The 23,745-nt window shown below is 36.4% G+C and overlaps 1 protein-coding gene and 1 long non-coding RNA gene across 2 annotated transcripts in view; one reads left to right on the top strand and one right to left on the bottom strand.

Moving 5' to 3' along the window:
• The window catches only part of LOC139958476 (uncharacterized), a 324,735-nt gene that overhangs the window by 118,465 nt on the left and 182,525 nt on the right, over window positions 1–23,745 (bottom strand). The window contains exon 2 of the long non-coding RNA XR_011789803.1: window positions 5,394–5,416. This is a non-coding gene — a long non-coding RNA (uncharacterized lncRNA). The remainder of the gene's footprint in view (window positions 1–5,393; window positions 5,417–23,745) is intronic.
• Window positions 1–23,745, top strand: part of LOC139958447 (uncharacterized) — a 45,016-nt gene that overhangs the window by 18,734 nt on the left and 2,537 nt on the right. The window contains exons 3-14 of the mRNA XM_071955529.1: window positions 1,813–1,938; window positions 2,706–2,860; window positions 8,720–9,086; window positions 11,111–11,242; window positions 11,760–11,896; window positions 14,161–14,256; window positions 15,160–15,454; window positions 16,201–16,402; window positions 17,105–17,172; window positions 18,234–18,809; window positions 21,449–21,718; window positions 23,466–23,578. Of these exons, the coding sequence (XP_071811630.1) occupies window positions 1,813–1,938; window positions 2,706–2,860; window positions 8,720–9,086; window positions 11,111–11,242; window positions 11,760–11,896; window positions 14,161–14,256; window positions 15,160–15,454; window positions 16,201–16,402; window positions 17,105–17,172; window positions 18,234–18,809; window positions 21,449–21,718; window positions 23,466–23,578 (2,537 nt within the window). The remainder of the gene's footprint in view (window positions 1–1,812; window positions 1,939–2,705; window positions 2,861–8,719; window positions 9,087–11,110; window positions 11,243–11,759; window positions 11,897–14,160; window positions 14,257–15,159; window positions 15,455–16,200; window positions 16,403–17,104; window positions 17,173–18,233; window positions 18,810–21,448; window positions 21,719–23,465; window positions 23,579–23,745) is intronic.

Below are 23,745 nucleotides of genomic sequence, written 5' to 3'. Positions count from 1 at the left end.
CGAATAAAAATCGGAAAGTGATCACTAATATCAGTTACTAAAATTCCAGAGGTATCAACCTTAATCGACTCGTCAATACAGCCTATATTAGTAAAGATGTTGTCAATCAAAGACTTACAACTATTGGTGACTCTTGTTGGTTTGCTGATGGTTGGACTGAAACCACACGAAGTGAAATTATTTAAGAAATCAGATGCTTTAGACTTACAAAGATCGACGTTAAAATCCCCCATTACAAAACCATATTTAGCGTTTGAGGTTTGTAGGCACTCCCCCCCCCCCTCCCCCACCATCCATGAAAAAGAAAATGTTTCTTATATACACTCATGTCGGAGATGTCCATGCAGGCAAGGGCGGCGGAAGCACTTTTAATCTTGGGGGCACCGACATCAAAGGGCACTTTGCAGAAATTTGATTGGACTGATGCAGCCTGATATTTAGTACCCTTTATAACTCTTATTGTATTATCTTATTTGTGTATACACATCACTCCATCAACGCCCGCCCCCCCCCCCCAAAGGAAAATATGCATACTGGTACTGTAATATCCAATGCGCAAATTGGGAAACAAGGAAAAAGTTTTCTTTTGAGACAAAATGAGGTGAAATCATGCTAGTTGCTAATGTAGGAATCTTCCGAATTAGAGTTTTTTTCTTGTTAATATCTAAAACAATTGTTTTTTCCATTCGAAATAGCTTTGAGTTTGACCCACAGAAATTCATCAAAAGTCACGGGCTTAGCCAGGATTTGCAAAGTTGTATGCACGACTATCTGAGCTTAGCGCTACCATCGGTTGGCGCGGAGCGTACTAGAAAATTTTTGGTTTTACAAACCCCTCAGATGGCCGGAAACGGCCCTTCCCGAGTGTTCATTCTGGTTCCCTGGCCTCTTGCTAACTTGAGGCACCTCAATTTTTATGTAGAAAAAAGGCACATTTTTAACCTGAGGAAAAGTGGGGGGGGGGGGGGGCACGTGCCCCCTGTGCCACCCGGTTCCGCTGCCCTTGGTCCAGGTATACAATTGACTAGTTAGAAAAAAAATTGATTGTCAAAAAGTGTGGTAGCCCAGATGAACTGTGCTTACGGTGGTGTTACACGGAAATATTCGGGCATCATGATGCTAAATATAGAAAATCATGGAATTGTCGGGCAAAAATTTGAAAAAGATTCGGGCAAGCTACTGCATATTTATTTATATATTCCAAAGGACAAGAAATTCGGGCAAAAGTCCTGAAAAATTCGGGCAGCCTTAGAGGAGAAAATATATATATATATATATTTTTTTTTTTCTCCTCTTAGGCTGCCCGAATTTTTCACGACTTTTGCCCGAATTTCTTGTCCTCTGGAAATTTGGGGGGGCAGTCTGCCCCCCTGCCCCCCGCCTCGTACGCCTATGGGTATGAGGGTGTCAGACAAATGCCTCAGTCTTGAAAGGCTATGAAGATAAGTGACCATTATTGACTTTCTAGCATATCTGAGGGCAAGACTGATGACTTCAGGTCCTTCCTATACCCTTTGCTTGATTTTTGGGCAATTACATTAATAATTATTCATTAACTTAACTATTATTTTTTTATGATCTAAAGTATCATATTCTACGTGACAAATTTTTATATGGCTTTTTGCTTTGTATCAAAATAACAAAGATAAAGATCTGCTATATGCAGTACAAGAGATATGTAGATTTGGTGAACAGGGGACTGTTTGGTGGTATTTATAGTTGCAATGTAATCTGAATTTTGAGTTTTCCATTGGAGTGATGACCAGCTCCAAAGTCTAAATATATAACCTTATAAATTCTTTCTATTAACAGCTTGTGAAATAGTGGGTGGAGGAACTGAATTCAGATGCACATCAACTGGTTTGTGTATCCAGATGGCTGCCATTTGTAACAGCATTGATGACTGCGGGGATGGTCAGGACGAAATGGATTGCTTCGGTGAGGATTGCTAAATAGGATTGGCAAAGTCTTGAAAGCAGCTGCCTAGCTGGTGTTGCTAAACTCTAAATTGAACAAAATCTACATTGAAATTTTGTAAAACCATCAATGCAGTTCTCTGGGTTTTAACTAACCAAATAACTTGATGAGTCAGCATGCAGATCTGAGATTGATGCAGGAGGGATGTGGAGGAAGGTACCATATGTAAGCTGAAAGAATTAAGATGAAAAATATGACTGAATTCTCATGGCAAAAGAAATGGCATGGGGAGATGTAGTTAAGAGATTCTTCCCCCCCCTCACCCCCCCCCTCCAATAAAAAACAAGAAGAAGAGAAAGTTTTTGGGTAAACTTATATACATCAGAAGGAGCTGACATTAACACCATTATATTGTACCTAATGTCCCCAGAAAGAGTATTGCATGCAAGTCTACACTTAATCCTATAAGTCAACCCTATAGTGTAGTAGAACCTCTCTACAGATCATGCTGGAGACAATACTGTATATGTCCCCTTAGTCCTATTGCAACATGCATGGGGTACTAATATGAGGGTGTGATAGCAGTGTTCTAGCTGTTAGTAGCCTAAAGTAGATTCACAAGGCCATGCATCTAGACAAGTGAGGCCGCAAATTTGGGCTGTCAGAAAAAGAAGAAAAAATGGTATTGGAATGCAATTGGCTATTTATATTTTGAACTTTTTTTCATAAATCTTTATTTGGAGATTAATGTGTTCTCATTTATCTTCTCCCATGGTTTCATTTTCCAGAAAGTGAAGTGTGTCACATGAAGAGAAGTTTGGTCAATGAGCTGATACAAGAATGTCCTCTACGAACACAGAATCTACAAGGCTATTTGGAACCTCAGAATGCGACTTGGATATTCAACGAAACTGGCAGCATGAGAGCAGAATTTATAACAGAGGTTAAGAAGTATAGGCTGTGAAAGACAGCAAGTGATTTGTTTACCCTTTTATTACATGTGATATATAACATGCATTAACAAGTTGGTCCCTCTGACAACATAGTTACTACATAATAAAAAAAAGGCCTTCTATAGGGCTATTTCATTAGCTATTTCATCACATAGCCTGTGCCAAGAACACTTTCATTGTTCACTTCTATATTTCCAGGCTATATTGTTATCAATACACATATAATAACTCTCACCAGTATTTTAGTATTTTCATCAATTATTGTGTTTTAAGTACGCTCTGCAAACTGTGGAATTGCACTCCAACAGAATAACAACCAACAACAAAAAAATGAGGTGTAAATGTTTTGAAGTAACATATCTTAACTTGGGGGGGAATGTTACAATCACTTCAGAGAAACAGAACATTAATAAAAAGGAATGGTGAGGATTAAATGCTTTGAAGTAACATATTTCTGATTCTGTGAAATGTTACAATTAGTAGAGATTGATGATAATAACTGTATCCATGTACCTTAAACCTATACCAACAACTCAGACCATATTTACTACAAACACTCACAACCAAAACCTTAAACTCTGACCGTCTTTGTCAATATAATCCTGCCTTCTATGATGCAAAAAAGGTTAGGTAGACTACTGCAAACTAACTGTTATGAAAAAGGTATAAGTTTGTAATTGTAAAGGTTGCTGTGCTGATGTTAAGTTGGTTTGATAAAAGAATTACACACAAAAAAGATTGTTGTGATGTAAATTGCAATGACAATCAGTTAATATAAAAGCACTATTGAATGATCATTTGTTGTAATTGCTAGATCAAATCTGTATTGGTCTATCAGTGTTGAGACTTTTGTGCTCATCAGTACATATATATATATATATATATATATTTATATATATATATATATATATATATATATATATATATTTATATATAAGCTATTGTTACTGTTTTACACCTGACTGATCCCCACACTCTAAAGGCCGGTGTCATACCACAATTTATTGCTCCATTAACTTACACTGAAAAACTTGTCACTTTCCAAGGCTGCTAGAGAGCTAGCATAGCCATAGAAGTTTTCAACTGACATGTCCTTCCCACCATATGATACCTGATGGCTTGGGCTATCAAAGCACGTTCAACCTTTTGCCACCAAGACCGTTTAGATTTTGAGCAAGAAAAGCTCAAAGGTTAGCACAGTGCACCCCAGCACTAGGATTTTATAACTGCCTTAAATTAAATCACCTTCAGTCCTACAAGTTTTTAGACCATCTTATTTCATTGAGTCCTCTGCAACACCCAAGGATGAAGGAGAATAATAATGGTCTACTCAAAAAATGCCAAAAACAATCATGACAGTACAGTAGATCACTATCGGACTATTTTCCGACAGTTAAACATTTAGGCCGATGTCACTTACCTAATTGTGGTATACTAGTAGTACATATTGTGGTATACTAGTAGTACCTATTATGGTATATACTAGTAGTACCTATTGTGGTATATACTAGTAGTACCTATTGTGGTATATACTGGTAGTACCTATTGTGGTATATACTAGTAGTACCTATTGTGGTATACTAAGTAGTACCAATTGTGGTATATACACTGGTAGTACCTATTTTGGTATATACTAGTAGTACCTATTGTGGTATATACTAGTAGTACCTATTTTTGGTATACTGGTAGTACCTATTGTGGTATATACTAGTAGTACCTATTGTGGTATACTAGGAGTACCTATTTTGGTACATACACTAGTAGTACATATTTTGGTATATACTAGTAGTACCTATTGTGGTATATACTAGTAGTCCCTATTGTGGTATATACTAGTAGTACCTATTGTGGTATATATACTAGTAGTATCTTTTGTGGTATATACTGGTAGTACATATTGTGGTATATACTAGTAGTACCTATTTTGGTATATACTGGTAATACATATTGTGGTATATACTGGTAGAACCTGTTGTGGTATATACTAGTAGTACCTATTGTGGTATATACTAGTAGTACCTTTCATGGTATGTACTGGTAGTACCTATTGTAGTATACACTGGTAGTACCTATTGTGTTATATACTGGTAGTTATACCTATTGTGTTATATACTGGTAGTTATACCTATTGTGGTATATACTGGTAGTACCTTTTGTGGTATATACTAGTAGTACCTATTGTGGTATATATAGTAGTACCTATTGTGGTTTATACTAGTAGTACCTATTGTGTTATATACTGGTAGTACCTATTGTGGTATACTAAGTAGTACCAATTGTGGTATATACACTAGTAGTACCTATTTTGGTATATACTAGTAGTACCTATTGTGGTATATACTAGTAGTACCTATTTTGGTATACTAGTAGTACCTATTGTTGTATATACTAGTAGTACCTATTGTGGTATATACTAGTAGTACCTATTTTGGTATATATTAGTAGTACCTATTGTGGTATATACTAGTAGTACCTATTGTGGTATACTAGTAGTACCTATTTTGGTACATACACTAGTAGTACCTATTGTGGTATACTAGTAGTACCTATTGTGGTATATACTAGTAGTACCTATTTTGGTATATATTAGTAGTACCTATTGTGGTATATACTAGTAGTCCCTATTGTGGTATATACTAGTAGTACCTATTTTGGTATATATTAGTAGTATCTATTGTGGTATATACTAGTAGTACCTATTGTGGTATATACTAGTAGTCCCTATTGTGGTATATACTAGTAGTACCTATTTTGGTATATATACTAGTAGTATCTTTTGTGGTATGTACTAGTAGTACCTATTGTGGTATATACTAGTTGTACCTATTGTGGTATATACTAGTTGTACCTATTGTGGTATATAGTGGTAATACATATTGTGGTATATACTAGTAGTACCTATTGTGGTATACACTAGTAGTACATATTATGGTACATACTAGTAGTCCCTATTGTGGTATATACTAGTAGTACCTATTTTGGTATATATTAGTAGTACCTATTGTGGTATATACTAGTAGTACCTATTGTGGTATATACTAGTAGTCCCTATTGTGGTATATACTAGTAGTACCTATTTTGGTATATATACTAGTAGTATCTTTTGTGGTATGTACTAGTAGTACCTATTGTGGTATATACTAGTTGTACCTATTGTGGTATATACTAGTTGTACCTATTGTGGTATATACTGGTAATACATATTGTGGTATACACTAGTAGTACATATTATGGTATATACTAGTAGTACATATTATGGTATATACTGGTAGAACCTGTTGTGGTATATACTAGTAGTACATATTGTGGTATATACTAGTAGTAACTTTTGTGGTATATACTAGTAGTACCTATTGTGGTATATACTAGTAGTACATATTATGGTATATACTAGTAGTACATATTATGGTATATACTGGTAGAACCTGTTGTGGTATATACTAGTAGTACCTATTGTGGTATATACTAGTAGTACCTTTTATGGTATGTACTGGTAGTACCTATTATAGTATACACTGGTAGTACCTATTGTGTTATATACTGGTAGTTATACCTATTGTGGTATACACTGGTAGTACCTATTGTGGTATATACTAGTAGCTTACATACTTTTATTTAGCAGTTGATGTGGCAGAAAGAAGGCAAATTCCATCAGCTACTGAGTTAAGTAATCTCTTAGTTTATCATGGAATAAACAAGATGGTCGTAAAAACGGCACAAGCATTTTCACTTTTGAGAACAAAAGTGGGGATCAGGACCTTGTTTCCCTTAGGGGAGGTCGTAAAACCAACCGACATTAATTTGAGAACAGACAGTGGATTAATTTTGAATGAAAGAACATTATGCAAGAGCAGATCTATGGTTGCATAATCCACCAAACATTCATGCTACAATCTTGATCACCCCCGCGTGGGCGGGTCAGACTCCTCACCAAAGGAAGATGACAGTTGCAAGTATTCTGCACACTACCAAGTTGAATTGCCCTAAGCGTGCGGTATTGAATGCATAATTGAAATATGACTGGCGCTTCAGATGCTGACCATTGTGTGGCCAATTCTATAACCATTTGTAATGACGCCCCTTTGAAACATGACAGTATACAAGCTAGTATTAGGACTTCATGGTGACAGTTTGTATAGCAACAATGATAGGACTGAAATACCATAGTGCCAGCAATTTGAAGGAAATCACCACATATAGAGCTCTGGCCACCGTTCTACAAACTGTGATATGTATTGGTTGGATAGCAGTTAATTGTAGGACTTCACTACCAGTATCATGTATGACGGTTTGGAAAATTGCTCTAATAATTCCTATCATTTAAACAACAGCATTTAGTTAGTAATACACCCTTACAAAATGGATCCTCTGTTCATGCATTATGTATGTACCTCAAATTCAGTCCAGTAATTTAAGTTTTACTAAACACCCTATAATTTCTATTGAAAGTGACTCCACAAAAGGATCAGCCTCTTTTCCTTTTACATTACATTTTGCTTATAATTTTCCCAACACAAAGTCACTTTTTTAAGTAACAAAGCTCTTTTAATTGCAATAATGGAAGCTGCAATAAAATAGATTGAATTTATGAAATGGGATACTTTTGAGCTTTTTTCCCACAAAACTGAGGGAGCATTTAAGTGCCATCCCAGCTTTGTTTCCCCTTGTGTATAAATATTCCTTTGTAACATTGCGGTAGCTTTTCATAGATGATTCAGAGTGTAAGGCCCAACTCTTATTAAAGTGTTAATTGGAGATGCAGTGCCCCAATCAGTCATCTGACAATCAACCTGTGCGGCCATTTTGGCCACCACAAACGTCTATGCAATTACAGAAATGTGAAAGAAGAGAGTGTGGTTTCAGCAATTCCTTTAGCATTAAATTTCATAATTTTAGCCAATTTTTCTAAAACTGCAAGTGCTTAAAACTACTAGGGGGTAAAATTATAGCTCCCAGGCACTTGCATTTTCCTGAACTATGCACATGTGTTAACCTACATCGGTTACTGTACACTGCTTGTATATGGGAGCAACCCAATAATGTTTGCTGGTAATAAGCAGTAGTGTACAGGGCGGTTTGTTTGGTACGGAAATTGTGCCATTTTTGGCCCCGACAGCGATTATTACCCTACTTATCGAGTGTTAATAAGTTTTTAAAGTCTACTGGACGAACATTGCATGTGGGTTTTTTCCGTCTTTCTATCTTGCTATATACCCTACTGGTGAACAGCAAAATCTACTGGCATGTAGCCATAGCTGGAATTAGGATTCCCGCATGTGCTTTTAGTGGGCTACATTATGACAGTATTTCCACGCAACTATAATATTTTAAGTCTCATGCATATTCAGTGAGTGTCAATGATTTTAAGTGGTCAAGCACTTCAAGGAAGGGCATGACAGTTCAAAAATGTCTCCAGCTGATAAAGTTACAAAATCTTGCGGTCTTGTCAGGCGCGTAGCCAAGGGGGGGGGCAAAGGGGGCAGCCGCCCCCCCCCCCCCCCTTGAGCATAATTTTTTATATTTTTTTATAATGTTTTTATGATATCGCTAGTATTTTCAAAAGAGAAAATGCTAAGATGCAACTAACAAGGCCTGGGAAGTGCCATTTCCAGCGATCTGGGAGGCATTGTAAGCAAAAAATTTCTTGTACGCTTCGCGCCAACCATGGTGGCGCTACGCTTAGATAGTTTTCAATGCCGAATCTACAGTTTCGCCCCTCCCTTGGCAAATTCCTGGCTACGCGCCTGGGTCTTGTCATATTCTCCTTTAGAATCTAGTATTCTCTCTCCATCTATATGGTTGTAACTATTCCCTTTGTCATGTTTATTTACTTCTTGCACACAATGCAGGTAACACTGGATGTGTCTCAACAGGAAATTACAGATACCGTCCTTTACCAAGTAGGAATCTTTCCTGACTCTGTGAGATTTTTGTTCACTAATACATCATCCACTATTCAGACTAAACAGTTGACATACCGGGTACTCTTTGATGTTTCATCTTTGGCAGTTACTGTGGAGCGACTTAATATTGATACATTTGTCCCAGATCCAGATTTCAAAGGTTTCCTAAATATCACTGTTGCTTCAGTAGATTGCGAGGATGTTAATTTGAGATGTCTTCTATCTCTTTATGATGTCTTTGAAAACAACTGCCCTCAAAACTTGACGGATGCTAGATCTGGCTTATTAATGTCTTCTCTTGAGTCATGTCCATGTAAGTGTTTGTTGTCATGGTAATTTGCACCGAGGTTAAAACAGTATCTTAAGCACATGCATACAGCTTTGTTACTATTAAGTGACTATTTTCCATTTAGATATTTTTACCACAACATTTTCTGTTACCAATTTATAGTACATCTATTTTCAAATGAAAGCTGTTTATTTGGCTTCCAGTCTGTTGTAATCACAGAGTAGCTGATGTTAACTTATCATACATCGCATAAAGTGGAAAGCTACAAGTTAAGTAATTGCATCACCATCCATCATCATCACTTCATATACATGGGGGGGGGGTGAAAATTGTTGGTGTGAGCGGGGAGTTGTTATGGAAACTCCCTGGTGTGAGAAAGATGCACTCCTGTGGTATTTAAAATTCTACATGCTTAATCTATAACCATTTTATTTATAAACAATCTAGTGTTGCATTTTAATATATATATATATATATATATATATATATATATATATATATATATATATATATATATATATATATATAAATGTATATATATATATATATATATATATATATATATATAAATGTATATATATATATATATATATATATATATATATATATATAAATATAAAACATTGGCTCTTTCATATATATATATATATATATATATATATATATATATATATATATATATATATATATATATATATATATATATATATATAAATAGTAGTGGTCCATACTGATAATATAAAAGATAAACAAGCAAATATTTTTAACAACGACATACTGCTATATTTCCGAGTGGTCACCACTCCATCGTCAGGCAATTGTACAAGATCAATTAAATACAAGGGCTAATATACATCCGAAGACGACAATAGTGATAAGCATGAGTGATTTTTAAACTAGGAATGATTAGAACAACTAGCAAATTTTTTAGTGAATATTTTTAACTTAGGGATGAATAGAACCAGCAGTAAAAAGTAAATAGGGATTAGAATAGCTCCAACCAGTAGCTCGCTACATTTCTATTTAGGTCAGCATTTTAGTCTTTTATTAGGAGACTCTCTATAATCTTCCTCCTGAACCACTGGGGTTCATTACCAATAGTGGCACAATGGTCAACAAAAGTAGGTAGATGATGTTTATGCGCAGTACAATGAAGGTTAATAGCGCCTTTCTGACCACCAAAGGAGCTCATCAGATGTTCGTTGAACCTATCCTTAAACCGTCTATTGGTTTCTCTGACATAAAAGGAATCACAGCTGGACAGTTAATCCTATAAACAACATTGTTGGCATAATCTAACTTATAGGCATCCTTGAAATTGAACAGAGCAGAGATTTTCTTTTACAGAAAAATTATTTTGATATGGATATTATCATTATACAACCCCTTAATGTAACTACCTAAAGTCTTAGCGAGTTTATCACTGCTGGGGCCACAATATGGTAATTTAACATAAACAGTATTTACTTGGGTCTCCCCATGATCTAATTTAATTACAGGACCCATGCCCAGTTGTTTTCTTAATTAATAAGTATAGTTTTCCATTTCGTGCAACAACTTCCTAGGGTAACCATTTAAAGTCAAAATACATTAGACGTAATTTGACTTTTACAATTGCCTGACGATGTAGTGGTGACCACTCCGAAATATAGCAGTATGTCGTTGTTAAAATATTCGCTTGTTTTTCTTTTATATTTTATATATATATGTACATATATATATATATATATATATATATATATATATATATATATATATATAAGCATAATATGTACCTTAGGTCGACAGTTTATGGTAAAAAAGTGTACCTTAGGTCAACAGTGTACCTTAGGTCGACATTTCAGTGTCGACCTAATGTTTTCACTACCATTTTAAGACACTTTTTTACTGTCACAACAAGCACAGTAAGAAATTATACAAAGCTGTTTGATAAAATCCATTGGAACATACAGCTTTGTATAATTCCTTACTGTGCTTGTTGAAGTCTCATATTCTACAATTCATATATATATATATATATATCTATCTTTGGGGTTCTTTCTTTTTAGTGAAACCAGATTGCTCTGATGATGAATTTGCTTGTACTTCTGGGCTTTGTGTCCCTTCCAGTGCTTTGTGTGATGGTTACAATGACTGTGGAAATATGGATGATGAATTCTCCATGTGTAATCTAGACTTAGGTAAGTAATCAGAATTAATTAATTCAAAGATCATATACAATTACCCTTCCCCACTTCCTGCTACCAATTGTCTTTCAAAAAGTATCAATTCAAGTTTCTGTTGTATTTAATTCAGCTTTGGATCACTTTGAGTTCCCATGGCAGCTGTAGAGTTAACTGGGTAATGAAGGCAGCGTAACTATTCATAGATTACCTATATATATATATATATATATATATATATATATATATATATATATATATATATATATATATATATATATATATATATATATATATATATATATATATATCATCCAGTCTCTTTTTGTCATTTATTATTTAAACATAGTCTGGGCAGAAAATCATGGTTTTAACAGGGAGTTGTTATGGAATAACAACTCCCTGGTTTTAATTACTATTTACATCTTTGTCATATTTCTTTCATACAGTCAAGGTTGACTACAGGAATTCCTGCTGAAATATATTACCTCATATCTAAGTTAATTAATGTAGCCTACGTTCTTCTCTTCTGTAGAGTGTCCCCCTTATTTTGGTGCCTCGTCATATAATGGTGATTATCCCTGCTTTCATCAGTTGAATGCAACCTTCAACAAATCGACTTCAAAGCTGTTGTTCTCTGAGCCAGTATTTGACACGGTTTATATTACCGAGGTAGGTTTTCAATTGTTTTCTAAATTGTGATCTTATGCAACTTTTTCAATTTCTAGTGAACCGGTATAACACCTTTAATAGAACTGTCTTTGAACATGATAGTTAATAAGGATTTGTTTCTATTTTGGCCCCAAAATACCCATAAGACCTCTCCCAAGCAGAAGATACACGCAACATTTGTGCCCCCCCCCCAATAAAATAAAGACCCCCACTAAAAAAAAGGAAAAAGAAAGAAATACAAGCACTGGTTACCAGCCTGCACTAGACAGTGCTGACCTTGAACCATTGAAATGCCACATATTGGGTTACCAGCCTGCGCTAGACAGTGCTGATCCTTGATCCATTGAAATGCCACATATTGGGTTACCAGCCTGCACTAGACATTGCTGACCTTTGATCCATTGAAATGCCACATATTGGGTTACCAGCCTGCCCTAGACAGTGCTGACCTTTGATCCATTGAACTGCCACATATTGGGTTACCAGCCTGCACTAGGCAGTGCTGATCCTTGATCCATTGAAATGCCACATATTGGGTTATCAGCCTGCACTAGGCAGTGCTGACCTTGAACAATTAAAATGCCATATATTGGGTTACCAGCCTGCACTAGGCAGTGCTGACCTTGATCCATTGAAATGCCACATATTGGGTTACAAGCCTGCACTAGACAGTGCTCCCTTTGATCCATTGAAATGCCACATATTGGGTAACCAGCCTGCCCTAGACAGTGCTGACCTTTGATCCATTGAAATGCCACATATTGGGTTACCAGCCTGCACTAGGCAGTGCTGATCCTTGATCCATTGAAATGCCACATATTGGGTTATCAGCCTGCACTAGGCAGTGCTGACCTTGAACCATTGAAATGCCACATATTGGGTTACCAGCCTGTGCTAGACAGTGCTGACCTTGAACAATTAAAATGCCATATATTGGGGTACCAGCCTGCACTAGGCAGTGCTGACCTTGATCCATTGAAATGCCACATATTGGGTTACCAGCCTGCACTAGACAGTGCTGACCTTGATCCATTGAAATGCCACATATTGGGTTACCAGCCTGCACTAGACATTGCTGACCTTGATCCATTGAAATGCCACATATTGGGGTACCAGCCTGCACTAGACATTGCTTACCTTGATCCATTGCAATGCCACATATTGGGTTACCAGCCTGCACTAGACAGTGCTGACCTTTGATCCATTGAAATGCCACATATTGGGTTACCAGCCTGCACTAGGCAGTGCTGATAATTGATTCATTGAACTGCCACATATTTTAAAACAGAGAGCCCTGCACTCAAATGCATATCACCTTACCATTCATTGTTCAGTTCTTATATGGGGAAGCCTTTATAGACCATTGTTGTACTTTTCTTGTCAGTTTGCAATTTTTCACGGTAATTTTGTGCGAAAGCTGTGTGAATTACGGGTTTTGGTGGTAAACCTTGAAAGAATATTTAGTACAGAGAGTGATCACCCTTGAGGTCAATTCTTAAAAACTTAAAGAAATAATTAACTGCACATATTGATTAACATGATTTTGTATAAATGAAATTTAACATGGCAAGTATTAATAATGTGGGGCTCAAGTCACCGCTTAAAATGCACTAAACAGTTTTCTTGTTGCCTTTATTTTGTTATATTTAAATGATAACCAAACCCATCCATTATTTTCATCTCTATAAATATTAATTTGTGCCCTTCAGAATAATATTAAAAAAAACGTCTTTTCCACAAACAAAGATAAATCGTGTTCGGTTATAGAGATGCTACGGTTTGCAGCTTATGTCAATTGGTTCTTCCATTTTGCAATATGTTATGTCATATTGTCACTTATATAGTGGATGAAATCTCATGGAATTCTCTCATAATTCTCTCATAATTTTCATAAAAGCTCTATTGCTACCAAAAGCAATGCCACTATTCAATTAAAAAAAATCATTCAGCAGTTATTTAAATTATATGCAGGAGAAAGATTACATATTAAATACGTGGGTCTCTGTGATGTAAAAATAGAATTGCTCAAGTCTGTTCATATACTGCCTCTCAAAACAGTCGTCGCATAGATTACTAAATGTCTAAGAGAGGAACAAATGCTGTGGGGTACATGGCAGTAAAATTCTTGTGAAAGATGCCTTACCCAAGGACACAAGGTAATAATCTAGCCAGAACTTGAATCTGCAAAGTCCACTGCCTTATAACCACTTGACCACAACGCTCTCATAATAATAGCTGTCCTTTTTTGCATCATTTTGCCACAGCTTAGCTTTCTCTTAGATGATAGCGTGTTCGGAGGACTCATTCGTTTCAACATCACAACTCCATCATCAACCGTTGTGCTCTACTGGTCTAGATATGTAAGTGTCCCCGCATTTTCTCCGTCTTTGAAATAAGATTGACTTATGCAAAACATTTGCTCCAAAAAAAAAATGTCCGCAACAATAAGCTAAAGGACAAACTGGTCATATCCGAGCTGCAGGATTATCAGGACGATGTGTATCTTTAATGTTTTAATTTATTAATGTATCTGGCATAAACAGTAGATTGTGTCACATCAATTGGAAAATTATTTATTGGCATTTATATCCGTTTCTTGGGCTAAATTCATTGGACAAAATCATCACATGTAGGAGGAACAGATATCTGTCGATTATCACGCAACATGACAGGGATCTCCTTGGCCATTCTGATTCTTGAGCTCTGATTGGAATCCACAAATGTCAGATTTTTAATTGGTACGAACCTGAACCAGTTTCTCGAACTATTATTGGTGAACTTTGTCACGTGTCAGTATTAAACCTTCTTTATTGGATGTCAGATGATTTCCTTCCAGTATTGCTGTTTGTAGAGAATGGATCACCCAAAAACTTTCACATAGCAAACTTGCTGTTTAGCCTCTGAAGACGAAACTTGCTTTTTAGCCTCTGAAGAAGAAACTTGCTTAATAGCCTCTGAAGAAGATCCTGCATGCTAGGACCGAAACGTCAGGCCAGCTTACTTTTACACACACACAGCAAACTTGTAAACTGAGCAGTGAAAAGTTTGTTCTTTTTATTCTCTGTTGGTGGCGGGGAGGGGGGGGGGGGCTGTGCGGTAGTTTTTAGTCCTTCAATTAATTAAGACAATACAAACTATCAAACAGTATATTTATACTCCTGTTTCCTTAGTTTTAATTGGCTACAGTATATGTATTACAGGTTAGTCGTGTGATTCACAGTACGTATAAACAACACCATGTGGTTTTTTCTCTGCTGATATAGTTCGAAAGTGATAATGTTTACAGTACGGTACCATTGAAGATCCCTCTCGCCATATATCCCGATGACTGTGTGAACATCACAAGAGAGTATACCCAGAACTACTTCAGACAGCCTTTTATCCAACAAGGGAGTTTTTTCCCACAATTGACTGGTATTCAATTTTTCACATCCTGCAAAGAAAGTCAGGATTGCATCAACATGTTGGATGATAGAAGAATATTGGACATTGTTCTGGACAATTGTACCATCAGTGACTTCTATGGCTTTCTGTATAATGCTTCTGAGAATTGCTTCGGTGAGTGAATCTGTGAATTCATTATTTTCATTTCAGCTTGCTTGACTTTTAATTTCTCTGTTGATTAGAAATCGTTTACGATAACTGTGTATGACGTCTTATAAACCCGCTCTCGATCCATACAGCTTTTCTCTCCAATCTCTTATGGATATCCTACCACCAACTAATTAAACTGCCTTAATATCAACCTGAGCCGTGAGCACTGTATTGACCATGTGCAAGCCTGTAACTTTATTCCACACTAAATTAGGGGAGAGATCAAGTGAAATTACTTGGAAGTACTTCCAAGTTCAAGTACTTTCAAGCATTTACATACCTGTAAATCGTTAGGGGTGAGTGGAATATATCTTGGGCTGCCTCTAACCACAAGAAGTGATAGGGGGGAAATGGTTTCGGAAGTGTAATCTGGTAGGTTCATTAGCTCAGGTTGCCCTGAAATTAGGGAAAAATTAAAAGGGCATAAAGCATGCAGACTACTGGATGAGACTGTTGCACCGTGAGATAGAAGCATCCCCTGTCAGAATTAGAACTGTAAACTCAGAACAATAAATATTAGACTATAAGCAATATTGTACCTAGGCTTCAAAACATTTTATACAGTTTTTTTCCCCCCTTCTAATTATGATGTAACATGCCAACTGATTTATTCATTTTGAAACCCACAAACTCACCTTCTGAGTACATGCTGCATATGCGTGATCGATGAAGATTGATTTTCTTTTATTCTGTACATGTGCTGACCACAGTGCCACCAAATATCACGTACATCTCCCCAAATGCATCCTTGGTGTCCTCTGCCTATGTATACACTGCCCTCTGTCAAGCAGACGGTCTGCCAACTCCGTTCATAGTTTGGCTAGACGGAAATAAACAACCGTTCAGAAGGATACCGAGCAAATCAATATCTTTCATAAACCTGCAGCTGGCTGAAAATGAAACGTTTCAAGAGTAGGACTTTTCTACTTCATAATTTCTCAGAAATATGCTTTGCCAACGTTTGTATTTGTATGATATAATCCACATTTATCCAAATTTACTCAAACCGTTAATACCAATCTTAATTATATATGCTTGCAAAGGGGCATGTGAGTTTGCACTAGCTTATGATTGTGTCAGGAGTCACCATGAGGGTCAATGATATGTTGGCGGGAAGAAATTAAAGATGTGTCATAATTAACATGCCCGATTGCTGTTTGTTAATAAGTACCATGTCAAAACTATCCAAGTTGCTAAGGGGGCTATATAGCTGCTAGCTTCAATCTGCAGCAAGGATTTGCAGGACCTAATCAATTCTATTGCAGCACTGTAGAGATAAATCCATATTTTTCGATCTTGATTCAACTTAGCCGAGCAGGATTTTGCTGCTGTTGCAGCTTGCACTGTGTTTTATATATCTACCTTTATCCAAAATTTGTACGTTTCAGTTCCTATACCTTATTATTAAACATGTAAAACAGAAATGCTTAAATTTCTGCGTCAAAAGGTGCATGAATTAAAGCTAGAAAAATTAGAGTATAGCCATTTAAGAAACAATTTTGTGTTGTTTTCAGTCCAAGATGGTTTGTTTAACTTTATTCACTGATATATACTTCCTATGTATCACACAGAGTATGTGAAATATATCTCTTTTTGTTCTCTGTGTTGATAAAGAGTGACCTGCAGAGCGGTCGGTGAAGGTAACTCGGTCCATGAGGAAACAATCAGAATCACTAGATTTGGTAAGCAGATGTGATATATACAAAACTGAGGAAAGGAATGTTAGAAAGTGGTTCCACCACAAAACTTGTTAGATATGCTCAATTGGCCATATTGGCCAGTATTGCTTATATATAGTTTTAAAATATCTATTTTCGAGGTATTCTATAAACTTAAAATTGTTCATAAGTTTCAATGGTGTCAGAAATATATTTTTGAACCCATAATTCCATATTTTATTGTTTTTATGATGTGGTACTTATGGAACGGTCGGAAGATTGGAAGATGCTGTCAAAATGTTAAGATCTTCTCTCTGTAATGATTGATTTAGTTCATTATTTTGCTGCAAAGTGTTCAAGTGTTGATATTGCAAGCGTAATGAACCATTTTGTTGCATAACTGATGTTGCATGGACAAGATCTTCAAGTGATCAATTTTATCATTGTGCTGAAAACAGTTAAGTTGATGACATTTGATAATTATATTGTCATGTTTGCATCACCATGCTGAATTTTTGCACTCATCAGGTTTTAAGGATTGTCTTGCTTGGTAATATTTTAACTGAATGAATCATTTTGTTGAAAATTTTGTTGAAAATTGCTACATCATTTTATTCAAGGAGATCTTAATTAATTGACAGCAAAGGCTTAATGTTTCCATGGTAACTATAGCAAAACATTTTTCTAACAAAACTAACCAAGAACTAAGAACCAACAGCTCATGTTTTACACTATATGACATTTAATTTACTGTGTAGCTATACTGATCATGTAATGAGTGAACCAATCATGCAATTAGCAGAGGACTCAAATTTGGACCTAGAAGTTTCAAATTTATAAGAACTAAAAACTTGAGAGCTGGAAAACATATTTCATTTTCTGAATTTTTACCTGTTTTCAAGGTAAACGTTTTTGTACCATTATAATTTTCAATAACAAGCAAGTAATTTGCCGATGATGCTTTTTGTTTTTTGAACTTCAAATGTTTTCATGATCAGTTGTGATCAAGTGAATTGATAGCATTACTTAAAAGTTCATATAAAAAAAAGAAGGAAAGTCGCACTCATCTTGATGATGTCTTTCAGATTTTCAAGACTGCGAAACGGATCTGATGGACAGGGTGAACTCCAGGGAATGTTTGATGATGCACGACTTTAACACTGCACGAGTGACATCCAATTCCTTTGATGTTGAGGTGTCTTTGGATGGTCTCATATCCATGGCAATCATGTATATATTCAGGCGTGAAGCAATTGTTGACCTGACCCTGAAGATAAGTACTTTAGACGTTGCCGATGATTCTCTACTACGTCAAAAGAGGGGTTTTGGAAATTTACTATATAGTAAGGTTTACAAACGGACTGTCCTACAGAGTACCTTCAAACTGCCAATTGATCCCCCGTTGAGAGTGTCAAGTCAAACTCGGCTAAACATTTTCATATCTGCCGTTAATTCGATTGACCCATTTTCTTTTATTAATTTTGGAATTTTAATTATCAATTTGTCTGGAATTCCTTGTGATCCAGTAGCTTGCGATTCAAAGGATTTGGCAGAAGCATTAGCCGACGTTTGCTTCAGTGGGCAATATCTACCGGAACTTGAAAGAAGGAGGTCTTTGGTGGAATCTTTCCAGACGTTATGCACGGGTATTACATTGGCAGGTATGGAAAACTCATTGACAATGTTCCAGGAATTGTACCCACAGCATATAATACTTCCATTATGGTGAGATTTTTCCTTTTGAAGACTTCTTCTATGTTGAGCTTATCATAAAATATTAGGACTCTGTACATTACTTGGAATCATGAATTTGTACCTTACCCCCCAAAAAAACAAAGAACAGATATTCATTGCTCTTTTGGTTTTGATAATTGAAAAACTTTTTGACAAACTATAGGGAAACTCCATCATTGTAAAAGTCTGAAAAATGTTATGTAACTATATTACTGTATGGATGAATGATATAAGGTCATCACAGTATGTTGCCCCCTCCCCCTTCCAAAAAGAAATGCTAGAAAGTTGGATAATGGTCGCCCATATGAGAAGTAGTATATATCGTGCTACTTCCCCACCCCCCTCCTGGGAGCCGCAGTTGGGAACCCCATTTGGGAGCCACATTTGAAAGCCGTTTCGGGAGCCTTTGCCAATGTTTTCTGGGAGCCGTTTCGGGAGCCTTTGTTTTTTCTATCTGTTTGGGGAGTGTTATCGTTTCCCACAATTTTTTTAAAAAAAAATTTAAGTGCTGCCTGCTGTCAGTCGAGTTTTGTGTTTCAGTTTGAAGAAATGTCCCTATAAACAGAAATGAAGTTCATATCAATTAAATTGGGAAGACTTTACTTTAATAGTCTAATACACAGACCATGCATTAGGTTTGCAGTCTCTCAGATGCAAAGCTATATAAATGCAATAGGAAAACATGTAACACTTTTTGCAGCCTCAAGTATTAAGATATGTTTACAATACAATAAAAATTTGTCAAGGAAATATGAGTGTGCATGGAAAGGCACCCAAGGGTGTTCTGTCGTTCGTTTGAAGTAAAAAAATCATGTTTCGATTGAGTTTATAATTTGTTAGAATTCTAACACTGGATTAAAGGCAGTTAAGACTTAATTTCGCACAAAGAAACGTCTAATGCCCGTAATCTGACCTAGTTTCGAATGAGGTGTAACAGAAGTGTTAGACACCGCCATCGATCCCAGAAAATACACACTCAGCTTGTTACCGTCGGTAATTAGACACTAGTGTACAGTCAAAACATGCAGCTACGGTCAATACCCACAACATAGTGTACATAGCAGCGATGGACATCTCAGGTCCAGATAAAAGATAACAAGGTTTCATGTTTCATTACTGTCTGCATTTTGTAGGGACAAGAAGAAAACTTCACTAGCAAGCAACAAATAGCAAGCAAAATATTTTCAGAGGGCGTCACACGGTTTGTGGCCAGTCTTCAATGCCTTTAATATAAACATTTAAGGCCTGCACTGCAGTGGATAACTTACATATGACAAATGCATCAACAATTTAGCCTTAAAGGAGTTTTCCAGAAATTTAAGTTGGATATCTTGAAACGAGAATAGCTCAGTACCCTCGTACAAATATTTCCTTCTTTTGCATGCGTGCATTTGCGGTATGTGCATAGAGAGCGTGTGGGGAATGTGCAAATTACGCTCTTTTGGAACGTTTTCATGCATGCAATTACTGTTGCATGCATGCAAATGATAAAATTGCACGCTCTGGGCACGCATGCAGGGGGATTATATTGCACGCTCCGGGTACGCATGCAGGGGGATAAAATTGCATGCTCCGGGCACGCATGCATGGGGATAAAATTGCATGCTCCGGGTACGCATGCAGGGGGATAAAATTGCATGCTCCAGGCACGCGTGCATAGAATTTACATCATGCGTGTGGGGAACATGCAAATTGCGCTCAATTGGAACGTTTTCACGCATGCATCTTAAAAACGCGTTCTGCTTGACAAACGTTTGCATGCATGCAAATTTGCACGCTGAATTTTCACGCATGCATTTTAAAAACGTGCTATGCTTGACAAACTTTTGCATGCATGCATGTACGCATGATATCCAGTTGGTATAATTGTGCATTAATTACTGGATGAAAAACAAAATTAATATAAAAACATGCTTGGAATATTTTCAATTCTCTCTGAATTATAAGTTTTTTTCAATATTTACTTTGAAATTTAGAACAAAATAACTTCCCTGAAAGATTGAAATAGGTAGATAAAAAAGTGCATGGAATATTTTCAATTCTCTCTTATTTACTAAGGAACAATTAAATTGTAAAACAAAATACATGGTATTGCTACTATGTAAGATTTATAAACAAGAGCCCAAGGGCACTATGATGAATGTTACCAAGTTTCATGTAGATCCAACAATGTTTAGTAATTTGACCTCAAATGACATGTATTTGTACATAAAGGTAACATTGGTACATGTTCATCGTGCGTATATGTAAGGGTGTTAGCCACTGAAAATAAATGTTTGCTCTTGATCAGTAAACTCTGGGTTTGGTGTGATGACCAAACACAGAGCAAGACACATAAGTATGTAAACTCAACTGGATTGGATCAAAATAAATTATAATTATGAATAACAAACAATATACAGCTTATCTGGGCCCAGTCAAAGAATTAAATAAATTAACTTACAGTTGTGAGGTGCGCACCCAAATGTTAAAGTTAATACACTAAATTTAAAAGTCTGTTCTGGTGATTTGGCCTGCTGGTGACATCAAGTATTGTTTTCTCTTCGCTCTCTTCGCTTTGATTCAGAACCAGTCATCACTCTTCAACCTGACCCTGTGTTGGAAATGAAGACTGGCGGTTCCTTGGACACCAGCTGTGAAGCAGACCATTCTGTGGGTATCGCATGGTTCAAGAAGGAATGGTATGGGGAGGTAGAGACAACCATCAGAGGCAACATCTTGAGTTTTGTGAACCTGGAGGTAAAGGATCAAGGACTTTACTACTGTAGAGCTGAAGGAGGTATCGGTTTTGAGGATTCATCAGCAGAAAGTCAACCCGTTGTTGTCTTGTTGTCAGGTGAACTAAATTCAGTTTATTTTATGCCTTCAATTTGTTATACTCATACACCATATGACTATATATTGTCAGAAATACTTCCAAATAAAGTTATGGGGTGAATTATTTATAAAAGAGAAACATTTTTCTTACCTTCAAGGTATCCAATCAATAAGATTGCAGATCAGGCCCACCTCAATTTTTGTTCAGATTGTAACCCCCCCTCCAAAAAGAAAAGAAGAAGAATAAAACTGCACATAATGCTGTTTTATAAACATCAAAGATGATATATATAGCACCAGGTTGCTCTTTAAACACTCTAACTCAAGAACCCCGCCTGTTAGACTGGACAACAGCCAATAAATGTGCCCCAACCCTTCCCACCCTAATAACAATTAGTCCTAGAGATAATTCATTTGGGAAAAGTGCAGACTTAACAGTTATCAGAGACATCTTTGGTCAATATGTCCTGTCGGAATGATTATTCAGAATCAGATGATTCGTTTACTACCCACCAAGTGTAGTCTCCCGTTCACTCTAATTGGTCAAAATGTTGAAGATAATGGACAAGAAGAAAAAAGCTAAAATATTACCAGACACCGGTAGTACAATATCTGAGTTATCCAAAAGGGTCTCACAACTCAGATTTCCCTTAATTTTTACAGCAGGTTTTTAGCACAACAATACTTGGTTGTGTTCTATATTTAGAACTAATTAAGAGACATTGTATGTATTGTATGTGATTTAGATCCTCCTGCACGCAGGAATTCGTGAAGAAGCCTCATTGGCTTATCAAAGCCGCAAGTTGACCGTAGTCAGTCTCTTAGATTCATATTTAATGTCTGTGATTATGAATTGTCAATTGTCAACAACTCTGTAACTGGATGACATACATTAATCTTGCATGTCACCGGCATTAATCACTGAGCTAACACTCATTGTGTTACGAATTACAACCTTGTGTTACGAGCAAGCTAAACTAAAATTTGTACTCATTGCTTGTTTAAGAAACAACCTGTATGTTTTTTTTTACCAAACTGGGCCGAATTGCACTGCAGTCTAAAACTGGCCCCCAAAGAACACCCTCATTTCTTTTGTGTTATATAAGTCACAAATGATGAGTTGGAGAATTTCATAAAAATTATATGTGTGTGTAGGGTTTGTCCCCTATAAAAAAAACTTCAGATATACTGTATTGCATGGCACTGGCTATAGACGCCAAGCTTCAACTGCACAGTATACTATGAAAGCAATGCTTTTTATGCAAAAAAATTGCCATCATTATAAAATTCCAGTCCAAAGATGCAGTATCGCTATGCAGTAACCATGGAGACAGAACCGAAGCAAATAATCAGATCACAAGAGCGTTCAAATCCTTTTTTTTTTTTTTGGACTCGTCATATGATAAGATGTTAGTGTTCTGATCCTTTGCCGACTCATATGAGTCTTTGGCATGTGATCTGATCGCATGCTTGTCATCAGAATACAGTAATAAAGTAATAATTAAAGGAATTTACACGACTCTTGGGTTTCTGGTTTCTTGATCCCTAAAACGACAGATTTAAACACATAACTGATTGACTCAGAGAGTGAAGATATTTGATATCGAGACTTGCTCTGGTGACATAACCGACCATCCAGTAGCTTGATCTCCATGGTACTATATACATACCAGTATTATAGTTGCATTGTGATCATCTCATTACATCATATATGTCATTACTTGTGTATAAACTAATCTCATCCCTTTTTGTTGTTCCTGAATTAGGCAGAGACACTTATCTTCTGGAGATGAGTTTTAATGGTTTGAATTACACCGATGACCTAGCAGACCCCACCAGTTTTGCCTACATGAACATTAGCAGCATTATTGAGAGTTATGTGAGTGCAGCGACTAATTCAGAAATTGCCACAAAAACACAAATTCATCTTGATATGCTATATCATCCACTATATGGGTGATTGCATCTTCAGTATAGCTGATAGGCTATATGCCAAGGCTCCGTAAACATATGACACTACACTGCTCCTAGATGTAGTTTAAGGTA

This window comes from Apostichopus japonicus, chromosome 18 (genome assembly GCF_037975245.1).
Source record: "Apostichopus japonicus isolate 1M-3 chromosome 18, ASM3797524v1, whole genome shotgun sequence".
In the NCBI taxonomy this organism is placed as follows: Eukaryota; Metazoa; Echinodermata; class Holothuroidea; order Aspidochirotida; family Stichopodidae; genus Apostichopus; species Apostichopus japonicus.
The sequence above is the reverse complement of the archived record's forward strand: the minus strand, read 5'-3'. Positions and strand labels throughout refer to the sequence as shown.